A 14,415-nucleotide genomic window follows, 5' to 3' on the forward strand; every position below is an offset into this window, starting at 1 on the left:
GGTTGCCCATCATTGGTCTACTTTGTGGTTTTGTAGGTACAAGCAGTTGCTGAACAAGGCCCGGAAACTCGAACTGGAGTGCCACGACGTGATCCTGTGCACATGCTCCGCTTCTAGTGGCAACAACTTGAAGCAGTTCTTGAATGTCCGGCAAGTGCTGGTGGACGAGTGCGCCATGTCCACGGAGCCAGAAACCCTCATCCCGTTGGTGAGCTACAAAACCATTGAGAAGGTGAGCAGGACGGATGTGACCCTGGAATTAGTAAGAAATGGCTTATTGTGTCCTCCAGCCCAATTTAGGATTTCCCCCCTCCAGTCTTCCAGCATTTCAATGAACCATAGAGTTGGAAGAGACCATATGGGCCATCAAGTCCAACTCACACAATCTACTGTCTACGAGAACTTTCATAAACTCATAAGGTTGGAAGGGATCACAAGGGCCACCCAATCCAACCCCTTGCCATTTAGGAATATACAATCAAAGCACTTCTGATAGATGGCCTGGATGCCTCTGCTTCAAAACCTTTAGACTCTCAAGCAACATATCCCACTGCTGAACAGTTCTTAGCATCAGGAATTTCGTGGTGGCCAGTAGCTTCAATGCAATTCCAGGATTAGATCCAATGAGGTACTTTTCATAGAGTGTAGACCAGGGGTCCCCAAACTAAGGCCTGAGGGCCGGATACGGCCCTCCAAGGCCATTTAACTGGCCCCCGCCCTCAGTTTTAGACTTAGGCTCGCCCAAAGTCTGAAATGATTTAAAGGCACACAACAACTACAATCCTACTTGACATTGGTCTGAAGCAGGCCCACACTTCCCACTGAAATCCTGATAAGTTTACAGTATCTTGGTTAAAATTGTTTTTATTTTTAAATATTGTATTGTTCTTTCATTTACTAATATTGTAAATGAAATATTGTAAATGAATAATATGGCAATATAATATATTGTGTATACATATAATATTGATAATAATATTATAATGTAATACAGTATAATATTTATTTATTGCAGTATTTCTACCCCACCTTTCTCACCCAATAAGGGACTCAGGGTGGCTAATAATAATAATAAAATATAATAATATTGTATAATATAATAATATTAATTATATATTATATATTAAATGTAATATTACTAATATTACAGTATAATGGTATAGTACAATATAGTAATATATAATCTAATATTGTGCTATGCTAATAATATAATATATTGTATGCACATACAACTTGTAAGCCATTCTGAATCCCTTTCGGGGTGAGAGAGGGTGGGGTATAAATGTAGTAAATAAATAAGTAATTGTTGCTGGGAGGGTTTTTTTGCACCACAAATAAGGCATGTGCAGTGTGCATAGGAATTCGTTCATTTTTTTTTTTCAAATGATACTTTGGCCCCTCAACAATCTGAGGAACCATGAAACGGCCCTCCATGTAAAAAGTTTGAGGACCCCTGGTGTAGACAAACACAATCTAGTCTAAGCAATAAGGAGAATTATATTGACCATATAACATGTGGCAACAACATAATCCCCAATACAAAGCTCAATACAATATTGGGGATTATGGTGTTGAAACGTTATATGGTTTGTCCATGCTCTACAAGTATTCTGGGATATAGCTTAGTAGAATCATAGAGTTGGAAGAGATCCCAAGGAACATCCAGTCCAACTCCTACCGTGCAGAAACACACAGTCAAAGCACTCTTGACAGATGGCCATCCGGAACCTGTTCAAAATCTCCAGAGAAGTAGACTCCACCAACTCCAAGGCAGCTTGATATTCCATTGCTGCACGTCTCTTACTATCAGGTCTGTCTTCCTAATTCTTAAGTGGAATCTCTTTTCCTGGAATTGAATCCACTGCTTCATGTCTTAGTCTCTGCAGCAGCTCCATCTTCAATATGACATCCTTTCGATATTTAAACATGGCGACCATGTCCCCTCTTAACCTTCTCTTCTCCAGGCTAAACATACCCAGCTTCCTAAGTTGTTCTTCATTGGTTTTGGCTTCAAGACCTTTGATCATTTTGGTTGCCCTTCTTTGGATACATACTTTGATTGGGGCCTGCGAAGGGCATCTTTCCCATTTGCCCTGTCCTTCCTTTGCCATGCCTGGAAGCACTAAAGGGACATGGTTTGGGGTGTCATGACAGCACCGGTCATCTTGGGACTATAGGGATTTGACAGGTTGGGTCCTCACAGAAAGACATCTGTCAGTATGTGGCTTAGGGAATTGGGTATATTTGACTAGGAGAATATGATGGCCATTTTTAAATACTTGAAAGGTTGTCATATTTTCTGATGCTCCAGAGTCTAGGACACAATGGAGCAATGGAATCAGATAAACTGTGGGAAAATAGATTCAACTTAAACATTAGAAAGAACGTCCTGACGGTAAGAGCTGCTTAGCAGTGGAATCTGCCACTGTCTAGAAGTCTGGCGTAGTCTCCTTCTCTGGAGGCTGGATGGCCATCTGTTGGGAGTGCTTTGATGGAGCGCTCCTTCATGGCAGAATGGGGTTCGACTGGATGGCCCTTAGGGTGTCTTCCAACTTTATGGTTCTTGAAGAAGAAGATACCTTTATATGAATTGAATAATAGCGGCAGCCATCATTTCCAGATTTTGGATGTGGTCACAATAATATAATAATAATACACTTTATTTATATTCCACTCTGTCTCCTCAAGGGGACTCAGAGCGGATTACAACATACACAAATAGGTAGACATTCACTGGCTTTAATATAGTAGAATAACAATGACATACACAGAACAAAGGTAAAGGCTTCTCCTTTCATCTCCGGCTTTCTGGAAGTGCTGCTCAACTCTGACCATGGGGAGGTGCCCTTGTTCCATTTCTAAGGCGAGGAGCCTGTTTCTGTAGACATCTGATCGTGTTGCCAGCATGGCTGCATTGGCGCGTTATTACCTCCCCGCTAAAATGGTACCTATTGATCTACTCACATTTGCATGTTTTCAACCTGCTAGGTTGGCAGGAGTTAGGGCTAACAGTGGGAGCTCACCCCAACTTTTGCCCTCGAACTGCCAACCTTTAGGTTAGCAGATTCAACAGTTCAACAATTTAACCTGTTGTGCCACCACATCCCCCTAGGCTTTCCCTTCTAGAGATTCTCAGAGCTGAGCCTCATGGGTCATGCGGTTTCGGAAATTGCTTGTTCTTTTTTGGTATCAGTAACATCAGGAAGAGATTGTTGCAGGATCTGCTGGTTGTGAAGTGATTTATAGTTTCCAAATCATGACCTCCCTGAACCTCTGCAAGCTGGATAGCAGGTGTCCCAAAGTCCTTTCACAACAAACACATGCCCACCTGTCAGCAGAGTCCAACTGCCAGCACCTGACCTTTTCTACATTTGTTAGTAAACTCACAATTTCAAGTTTTCATCCAAATTATCTAGGAACTTTAATCTTCACAGTTGCAATATATACAAATCATCCATTACTGTAGCTTGTTGGGCTTGGTCCCCATGTGAGTCCCCCGTGTGAGAATAAAGAAGTTGTTGTTGTTGTTGTTATTATTATTATCCACTTTCCTTGTAATTTCAAACAACCAGAGTCATCAGATAGTCACATACAGAACTTAGGCAGATACTCACACTGAGTCACACAGGAGAGAGAAAGAGGGATTTTTTTTATTCTCCTCATATAGACGCCTGCTATTAAATCATTAGTAAGAGACACTGGCTGATGCAACCCTTTTGCAATACACCTCACCTCATGTGGCGTCTCAGCCATTACCACATTCCCTTAGGTATTGCATCATGACATTCACAGTCATTACCCAGGTGCTCTCAATCCACCACATGTTCATCAAACGGTATTTTTTATGCTTTGCTATTTCTATCTAAGGAAGCTCAGTGTGTTAAAGCACCGAGCTGCTGAACTTGCAGACCGAAAGGTCCCAAGTTCAAATCCGGGGAGCGGAGTGAGTGCCCGCTGTTAGCTACAGCTTCTGCCAACCTAGCAGTTCGAAAACATGCAAATGTGAGTAGGTCAATCGGTACCGCTCCGGCGGGAAGGTAACGGCGCTTCATGCAGTCATGCCAGCCACATGACCTTGGAAGTGCACCAACCCCCAGAGTCGGACACATCTGGACTTAACGTCAGGGGAAACCTTTACCTTTTATTTCTATCTAACACAGATTGCAAAGGCAACTTTCCAAGCAATGATTTATATCTCATTTAAACTTTCCCACTTTCTTACTGGATTTTTTTTTGCTGGCTATTCCGTTGGGGCATATTGGTTTTTTTTTTAATGTTTTATGATATTTTAATTGCTTTTTAGCTTCTAAGTACTGTGAGTTTTAAACTATGTTTGCTTTAATTATTATCAGCTACCTTGAGTCCCAGAGGTGGGGTATACATATATATGAAAATGATTGAAATGACTTGGGGCAAAAATCGAGCCTTTTGTTTTGGAGAAAGAGGGAAGCTGACATGTTGGTCATTTCTTGCAGGTTGTCTTGCTGGGGGACCATCAGCAGCTGAGACCCGTGGTCCACATTGATATGTGCAAGGCAATGGGCATGGAGACATCACTCTTTGAGCGTTATAAGGATGAGGCCTTCATGCTTACCATCCAATATCGCATGGTAAATAGAGACATAACTGCTTGGTTGGAGCCAGGGGTCCTATCTTACAGAATTGTGAGCATAAAATACGGATAGGATCTAAAGTTATCCCTCCTTTTTAATTCCTTGGAAGGAGGGCTAAGGATGTAACATCTTCAGTTAGTCCTCCACAATGGGATTAGGGGTTCAGCATCCTCAGAAACGTGGGAAAAGGTGGTTGAAAGAGTGACATCTTTGCTTTCTGAGTCTTCAATGTACACAAACTTTGTTTCATGCACAAAATTATTGCAAATTTTGTGTATAAAATTATCTTTAGGCTATGTATATAAGAAACATAAAGGGATTTGTGTTTAGTCGTGTTCCCCATCTTCAAGATTATTGATTGATTGATTTTATTTGTTTATTGCATTTCTATACCGCTCTTCTCACCCTTGGGGGGATTTGAGAGCGGTATACAACATATCAAAATGGAAAAAAAATCAATTCCGAACATACATATAAAAGCAATAGATAACATAGCTAAATCCGTAACGTATAAATATAAATTAAAACCATTAAAAACTACACAAAGACCATAAACATACCATAAGCATGAACATTTAAACATATAAACAGAGTAACTTTGAGGTTTCTTGTTCATGGGATCATGGCAATTCTAAGATGACTCAACGACAGTTATAAACAAAAAGAACAAGTACTGTTTGAGTGCCATGTGTTTTCCCTTTGCACAGATAATGAATGTATATGCAAATATTCAAACACTTGAAAAATAATCCAAAATCCAGAACAATTCTGGCCCCAGGCATTTCTGATAAGGCATACTCAGTCGGTATTTAATTTTATATACTTGCATGAATTTAGTAATCCGAACATTTTTTAAAAATGTCTTGTGCATCACTTCGGGTCCCGCTTCGGGAGGGAGAAAGAAAGAGGGGGACATATACATGCTTAGTTATACTTAGGTATAAATATTCAGTTAGTATTTCTGTACCCTCGTATTATGTAAGAATAAATTCATGGATGATAATGGGGAGGTGGCAGGATTGGGGAAAAATACTGGTAATTTTGATTGTGGAATATCAAGATTGTATGTCTCTATGTGTGTGTACATATATATATATCCCACAATAAAAAGGTGAAAAAAAGGGTCCCACTTTGAGAGAAAGGTGGCATGCAAATTGAAAAAATAAATATTAATATGTACATGTTATAGGTCTTCTGTTTCATTACTTAGAATGTAAGTTTTGTGGAACACAGCTCACAAGAGGAAGTGGTCTGTCTCACGTGCTAGTGCAGCAGCAAACTAGAAAGTTGACAAGTTCAAGAGTTTTATCATCCTGGGCAGAAAAATCAGATTAAATGAATCTTTTGCCCAGATGTGTAGCATCTGTGAATTTGTCCGAATTGTACAAATGACAGAGTTGTAGGCCAAAACACCTGGGGACCCACAGGTTGAGAACCACTGGACTTGACTTTCCAGAATCCCCCAGCTAGCAGGACCTTTCGGGGATTTGAGGGAATTGAAGTTTCCTCCAAAAAAAAAAAAGGTTCTTGACTTTGGTTCTAATGTCCCTCTTTTTTCCCCTTTAGCACAGCGACATCTGTGCGTTCCCCTCGGAAGCATTTTATGGCAACAGATTGAAGACTTGCCCTTATCTTAAGCGTGCTGCCAGCACCCTCTTCCACAGAGGCCGGTCCTCCTGCGCCATCATCTTTGGGCACATAGAAGGCAAGGAGAAGAGCCTCATGGTCTCCACAGAGGAAGGGAACGAAAACTCCAGGGCCAACCTGGAAGAAGTGCAGCAAGTGGTGAGTCTACAGATGCCATCCCATTTGGGGCAGAAAGCAGGTGCCATTTCATAGGGTTCTATTGCCTAAGAGCCTGGTGGAGGCTTTTAAGTAGAGACTAGATGGTCATCTGCCAGGTGGGATTGGATTGGATATTCCTGCATGGTAGAGTGAGGTTGGACTGAATTACCTTTGGGGACTCTCCCAACTCTAGGAATATTTGATTCTATGTATTTTATTTAGTGTTTCACCCATTGTGACCTCCTTTTATTCAAATGCTATGACACTGCACTACACTGCACTACACTGACACCACTTTAAGTGCCATGGCTCAATGTTATGGCATCAGGGGAGTTGAAGTTTTACAAGGTCTTTAGTCTTCTCTGCCAAAGTGTGCTGGTACATCACCAAACTACAACTCTCAGGATTCCAAAACATTGAACTGTGGCAGTTCAAGTGGCATCAAACTGCATTCATTCTGCATTGTAGATGCAGCCTATGCTATTGCATCCCATTTGTCATTGAAGCAAAAGAGGAACCAGGAAATAAGTTGGGAATGGAGGAAGGAAGCGAATCCAGCCATTCAAGGATCATCCCATCTTTGGCTCTGTTTCTTGTCTGCTGTGCATGCGATGAAATATATGAAGATGTTACTCTTGCAAACCTTTTCAGGTCAGGATAGCCAAGCAGCTGACACTTGACAGGACCACGAGGCCAGAGGAGGTTGCCATCCTGACCCCTTACAATGCCCAGGTGATGGAGGTCAAGAAACTTCTTTCCCAGGAGGGGCTGCCGAATATAACTGTTTGCACCATCATGAAAAGCCAAGGTGAGTTGTAAACTGTAGAAGGCAGACGGCAGTTGATAGTATAACTATCATTTATTCAAATGACAGGAAAGGAGATTTCTCCTGAACATTAGGAAGAACTTATTGACTGATAGAGGTGTTCAGCAGTGGAAGTCTCTGCCTTGGAGTCCGGTGGAGGCTCCTCCTTTGGAGGCTTTTAAACAGAGGCTGGATGGCCATCTGTCAGGGGTGCTTTGATTGTGTTTTTCCTGCATGGCAGAAGGGGGTTGGACTGGATGGCCACGGGGGTCTCTTCCAACTCTATTCTGTGACAATACTGTTGCACTAGAGGATCTCAAGATTCCTAAAAAAAATGGTTTCTCAGGTTTTTTAAAAAAAACAGTTTCTTTCAAAATTCACATTTCCCCACTTTTGTAGGTCTCCTGTGCCCCTCACTACAGTCAATATGGAGGGCCTGCTGTCCTCCTAAAACTGCCAGCTGTTAGAGTGCCTTTTTAGAAGGAACATTTGTACTTCCGAAAAAGCACAGCGGAGCAGATTTCCATGTAATCAACTTGTTTAGCTTATAACAGCCGCGAAACCTGGCTCTGGGGTCTCTAAATGCTGAGTTAGATCAGCTGCAAACATTGGGAGCTTGTTGGTGTTTGTTGTCGAGGACTGCAGCTCGGTGGTTTGAAATCCCTTCCTTTTCAGCTCAGCATTTCAAAGAGTGGGAAGGACATATTTCAACAGCAATCTGGAGCCTGTTAAACTCTGTGGCTGCTCTGTAGCATAAGGATGGGGCACAAATGTTTGCAGGGAGAAAATCAGAGGGTGGTGGGAATCATCTGTCTCTGCAAATATTTCCTTTTGATAAGATTTTTCCTAGTTTAGGCCTTAAGGTTAAAAGTGTAGCTATTCTAATAGAAGAAAAGTTAGGGGAGAATGGTTGTAGAGGCTGGGAGAATTCCCTTTTTCTTGGACTGCAGCACCCAGAATCCCCATTTTTATCCTCCAGGGTGCTTAAGTGTTTAATTCATAACATCACAATGACCTTCACAGCCAAATCTTAAGCCCCCCAAAAGTGGGGAAATGCATTTAGAGTATATTCAAAGCCTGCTCACCACCTCCCTCTCCAACTTGGAGGGTCCATAAAACTCAGCTCAGTGGCCACTCAACCATTCAGTGCCAAGGACAGCAGGGTAGAGAGAGGGAAGGTTTACTCAGCTCCATGTTGCCCAGTTAGCTTTGAGGCATTAACCCTGTTGCTATTTCTGGCCTCCAGGCAGTGAGTGGAAATACGTGATTATGTCCACTGTCCGCTCGTGTTCCCGGTCCGACATTGATATAAAGCCCACCAAGAGCTGGCAGAATAAGAACTTGGGGTTTGTGTGTGACCAGAACCAAATCAACGTCGCCATCACACGGGCGCAAGAGGGGCTCTGTATTATCGGTAAGTGACGGTGCCGTGTGCTGGATAAACAGGCAGGATTAAGATATCAGTCCACAAAAATCTTCCAAGCATGGCTAGTTGGACAACTCTGAGGGTTGTAGGCCCCAAAAAAGGAACTTTTATAGTCATATTGAGGAAGGAGCAAACTTGTCTGTTGCTCCAAAGACTAAGATATAGAGCAATGGATTCAAAGTTCAGGAAAAGAGAGTCCACCTATATATTAGGAAGAACTTCTTGAGGCTAAGAGCTATTGATAGTGGAATACGCTGCCTTTGACTTTGGTAGAGCCTCCTTCTCTGGAGGTCTTTAAACAGAAGCTGGATGGCCACCTGTCAGGAGTGCTTTGGTTGTGTAGTCCTGTATGGAAGGAGGTGGATTGGATGGCCCTTGTGATCTCTTCCACCCCTATGATTCTATTAAAATTTTAACAGATGGTGTGGGGTTGTGGTTTGGGCATTAGACCCAGACTCCAGGAGACCAAGGCTGAATCCCTGCTTGGCTATGGAAACCCACTGAGTAACTTTGGACAAGACGCGCTTTCACAGTTGTGGAGGAAAACTATGACAAATCCCCCCTGAACAAAACTTGCAAAGAAACCCCTGTGATAGTTTTGCCTTAGGGTTGCTGGAAGACAGAAACGAATTCAAGGTACACAATGCTAAACACGCTTGATCAGCAGTTAGTTGCTCCTGGGACAAAATAAAAACTAGTAAGAAGTTTGAACTATGATTCTGGAGACCAGGTTCGACACTCAGCTCAGCTGTGAAAACCTTCTGGGTGGCCTTGGGCAAGTCATGCTCTCTCAACCTCAGAGGAAGGCATAGCAAATCGCTTTTGAATAAGTCTTGCCAAGAAAACCCCTTGATAGGGCCACCTTAGGCTTGCTTCAAGTCAGAAGTGACTTGAAGGCACATAACATCAAGAAGCTGAAGATGGTGAGAAATTCCCTCACTACAGGTGGCATTGGTCTATGCTTCCAGATTTGGTCCAACTGTTGGCATCTCCCTTCTGGTCCCACCCACTGCTGGTATAGGATCTTCTCTTATCCATTAATCCTAAAGTATTTTCCTTGACAAACATGAGAACTGAGTGGAACCTGTCGGACATTGTCCATGCTTCCTGGCTGGTGAAGAAGCTGGAACTGGGAAGAGGCACTGCTCTGAGATCTTCACTGGCCACAAATCCCCATAATGCAGCCTTTCCTGGGTTCACACTGCTTCAAGCCAGACTGGGAAAGGAGAAATTTGTCTTCTTATAATGCAGTGCTTTGGGGCTTCAAATCTGACATGCTAACTATTGCACTTCTTTCCTTTGACTTGGGCCTTGCTTTGTGACTTGTGATTGCATGTTGTTTGGAGACCTTTCCTTAGGCTGCATCTAAGCAAACCGAAATATTCCAGAGTAGCTCCAGAGCTGCCCTGGGAATGTTCCAGAGCTGCCTTGGATGCTGCACAGGAGTGAACTGAAGACTAGATGTTTAGCCAGGTTAAAAGCACATTGGTGTTTGTGTCCTGTCCTCACTACTGCCATTTCACTGACCAGCAGCCATTCACTGGCAGAGCTGGTGTTGACATGTGAACACTGGATCTCCCCAGATCCTGCCAAATAACCACAGGAAAAACCATGGGTAATTCTGGAGCTTCCAGGAAACTCTGGAGTGACCCCTGGTGCTTTCAATATGTGGATGGTTAGACTGGGTTAGATTTGGTGCGATCCGTATCCACATGTCAAAAGGACTCACTGCTGTTTCACTGGCCAGAAGGAGCATCCCACCACATCACTTCTGGTGAACATATGGCTCGGTGCCCCATTGTGACCTCACCAGAATTAGTGTTTCCTGCAAGGCATTGTGGAGTACTGCTTCTAGCCAGTGAGAGAGCAGTGGCAGCCACCAGGACAAAGCACCACTGCACATGCACTGTCATCCTGGAAAATGACTTTGGAGTGCTTGCAGGCTGGGACATATTGTTTCCCATGATGTATCCAGAGCAGCTCCTGAACAGACAACTCCAGATTATTTGGTCTGATGTAGATGCCGCCTCAAGCAAAGTGTCAATGCTGTTAATTGTCTCTGATATTTCCTGCCTTCTTCCTCTTCCACTCCTAGGAAACAGTTATCTCCTGGAAAGCAACGCCTTGTGGAGAAGACTTCTGCAACATTACAAAATGCAGAGATGTTACACCACTGCTGCCAACATTCAGATTAGAAGGAGGTCTGCTGTTCACTAGTGTAAATGGGTACCTACTGATGCTAACCCATAGCTATGACCTGAAACTGTGTTTCCAGCACTTTCCTGCCTTTGCAGCAAACAGGACTTGCCACGCTGAGCCAAAATTTCCAAACACTGTTATTCCTTTCACCCACAATGTTCCAGGGACCAGCACCATATTTGTTCCCACTGACTCAGCTGTTTCCTTCTTTCATGGAAGCTCTTGGTTCACCACTGGCTCAGGCACTGATATCAAACCATTGGTCCCCACTTTGAGTCGCTCTGTTCTATATCAGGGCAGACATATGGACCTGTGCTTCATAAGTAGTATGGATTTATGAGATGTCCAAAATGGCATTCGTTGTGACCTTGGTCCTGCCTAAGTTTGGCTCTGTATAATGCTGCTTCCTTGTTCCTTGGCTCTGATAGCAAAACCACACCAAAGTTCCTAAGATGTGGGGAGTTAAAAGAGCAAAGCTATTTCAGGGCTTCAGTTTTTAAATCAGTGGCAAGTTTCATGAAATGACTGGCCAACACCATGCTGTAGGTGACTTACTGGGTCGTAATCCTCCAATGAATTTGATGTCTTCCTGAAGCTGCATCTTAACTTTTTTTGGGAACCAAATGAATGTTCTGTAAATCCAAAAGAAGGGTTCAAAAGGATGTATGAGAAGAAGGCCAGAACCAAAGAGAAAACTACTAACTGGGATTTCATGGTCTACCTTCTTCACTCAAAGATGGGAGAACTACTTTTGCTCCATTGCAGAAGAACCAGCAATATTTTCTGGCGTGGTCCAGAAAAGCCTGTAAATAAGGATCTGTTTGAGACCAAATGCATATTTTTATCATGAGAGTTCAAATTTTTAATCACATTTAACAGCCTATATCTCTATCTATCTATCCCAGGGATCTCTTTTTTCAGAAATAGAATGGTTGTGTGGGTGTGTATACAGCTTCTATTTTTTAAAATGACTACTTGAAAGCATTTCCTTTTTATAATAATGTTTTAAAGTCTTTTAAAAAGAAAAAAATGTGGACATAAAAGCTTTTCTGGCCCCTATTCTGCACTTTATAGTTTTACCAGCAACTCTAAATATATGCATGAAGCACCTTGTACCCAGGATGTGAATATGGAGCAGTTGCGTGCCTTGAAAGGCAGTGACGTTTTGGAAGGCAATTTCTGCTTTTCTGGTGAAGGCTATATGCATCATATGTCATCACATCCACTTTATATTGATATTTTATGTTAGCCTTGGGTGGCCAGGGGATATTGTCAGGGACATTGGAAGCAATGGAAGGGGGGGGGGGGAATGAAGACGTTCTTTTCCCATTGTTCTACCTCAGTAATCTTACATGTGAAACAAACTGCCTTCGCTATGCACCATGGATAAGACTATAACAAAATTTGAGAAAAAAACTGTTCCTGGTTTGAAAGTGTTATTTCCTGTTTAATTACTGTGGTCTTTACTTTGAAAGTACAGTAGTTGTTCTACCCCAGAAACTTCATTTTCTGGCTGCCACAAACTAGATTGAATTGGTTGAAACTCAATGATACATTCATTGAAAGGCTAGAGCATAATGTGCTGTAGGATGTTCCACAAAAACAAAGTTTTTGAAGTTTTTCCTTCCTTCCTACTGATAGAACCAATAAGGAAATGACATTTATAACCCAGGAACAAAAACGGTGTCACATAGTGTAATTTCAGCCTAGAAATGAACTGCCTGTATGTCACTTGTACATAATGGAATAGGGAGGCCTTGTGGAGACATCCTGATACTCTTGTGCTAACTTGGGGATATTCATGACATAAATAGGTGTGTTGGAAAACTTGGCTTTATGTTATCCAGTGTGGAAACCTATTAATCCAGTAAATCTTTGGAGCACAACTTCCAAAATCATCCAAGCAACACAACATCTGAGTGTTGTTGTTCAAATGCTATTTTCTCTTTTTTAACCTCATTATTTAAAAAAATAACCAGCAGACTTTTTATAAAGATAGTTATCTATCTATCTATATACTATCACCTTGCTTCTCTAGAGAAAATGCAATTCAGAGCATTTTTTTAAAGCTATAAACACTGATATATGTAGATCAGGCATGGGCAAACTTGCGCCCTCCAGGTGTTTTGGACTTCAACTCCCACTATTCCTAACAGCCTCAGGCCCCTTCCTTTTCCCCCTCAGCCGCTTAAGCCCAGGTAAAAATTGGTTTTAGATTTGGTTTTTTTATACAATAATGTCTATATTATCAACAGCAAACTGATACAACAATCTTTGTGACCAGCTTCTTCATATGTGTTTTGAATTAATGAATACTTTTAATGGTATTTTTAATGGATTCAACTTTAATAATTTTTTAAAAAATTGCACATTTGTTTCATAGGGAACTGCAGAAAGAAAACATAGTTGAATATCTGGATTAAATGTAGTTACTGATCTTAACTAGAACAGATATACTTGGTCAGTATCTTTTACAGAACATATTGCCTGTTCATTTAACAGTGATCTCTACAGCCAGACAATACACTGGCTTTACATCATTATGAATTCTGGAGTTTTAATTTTGTCATAAGGAACTGATTAAAAACGTTTACATTATTTTATGAACAATTGTATTTTAATTAAACTTTGTGAAACTATATGTATGATATAAAATAAAAATCTGTTTCTTAATTCTCATTATGCTAATAAACTGGGGGAGGGATTATGGCAAGGGAAGGAAGGAAAGAGGACAGTTCTTAAGCAGGGAGAATAATGCCTTTCTGCAATTAAGATCAAAAGGTGCACAGGTTGGTTGAGAAAGTAAATCTCTCTTTGGGTGCCTCTAGACCAGGCATGGGCAGACTTCAGCCCTCCGAGTGTTTTAGACTTCAACTCCCACAATTCTTAATAGCCAGTAGGCTGTTAGGAATTGTGGGAGTTGGAGTCCAAAACACCTGGAGGGCCAAAGTTTGCCCATGCCTGATCTAAACTGTAGAAGTAATGCATTGACACCACTTGAACTGTCGTGGCTCAATGCTCTGAAATCATGAGAATTGTAGTTTTTTTCTGAATTGCAGTTCAGCACCATTAATTGAGTGAATGAGTGATACATATCAGCTTATGCCACCTATAAAGATGATGTATTATTGGCTATTTTCAGGCACATTGGTGTAAGGATGTGGCATGCAAACACTTGTTGGGATGAATTAAGTTGTATAAAATTAAAATTAAGTTGAGCAATGTTCAAGTGTTGTTCCTTGAGGTCAATATCCACTTAAAGTAGCTTAAATTTCCTTGACACTATTCTTGGCTCTTCCTAGGTCACTCACAGTCTCTAAAACCATAACCTCATAATGATATCATATTTCTATCAAGTGGTACGTATTTGCAATTGTAAAATGAAATTATTCCATCTATAAATCTCAGAAAATCTAGAGATGCTCAAAACATACACTACCCCAGCAGAAATGATACCAGCAAGAGCCCAATAAAATCCATCTTTACCTTGCAAAAGTAATGAATGATACCTGTTTGTGACACAGACTGATGTACATCACCAATTCACAGGATGCAATTTTCTGTGATGAACTATGACTATTAAAAAG

The 14,415-nt window shown here is 41.6% G+C and overlaps 1 protein-coding gene across 1 annotated transcript in view; it reads left to right on the forward strand.

Annotated features, from left to right (window-relative positions):
- Positions 1–14,052, forward strand: part of helz2 (helicase with zinc finger 2) — a 59,855-nt gene extending 45,803 nt beyond the window's left edge. The window contains exons 15-20 of the mRNA XM_008119597.3: positions 37–232; positions 4,476–4,610; positions 6,180–6,398; positions 7,050–7,206; positions 8,450–8,617; positions 10,725–14,052. Coding sequence (XP_008117804.2) covers positions 37–232; positions 4,476–4,610; positions 6,180–6,398; positions 7,050–7,206; positions 8,450–8,617; positions 10,725–10,846 — 997 coding nt within the window. The 3' untranslated portion in view covers positions 10,847–14,052. The remainder of the gene's footprint in view (positions 1–36; positions 233–4,475; positions 4,611–6,179; positions 6,399–7,049; positions 7,207–8,449; positions 8,618–10,724) is intronic.
- Positions 14,053–14,415: the final 363 nt, after the last annotated feature.

This window comes from Anolis carolinensis, chromosome 4 (genome assembly GCF_035594765.1).
Source record: "Anolis carolinensis isolate JA03-04 chromosome 4, rAnoCar3.1.pri, whole genome shotgun sequence".
Classification (NCBI taxonomy): Eukaryota; Metazoa; Chordata; class Lepidosauria; order Squamata; family Dactyloidae; genus Anolis; species Anolis carolinensis.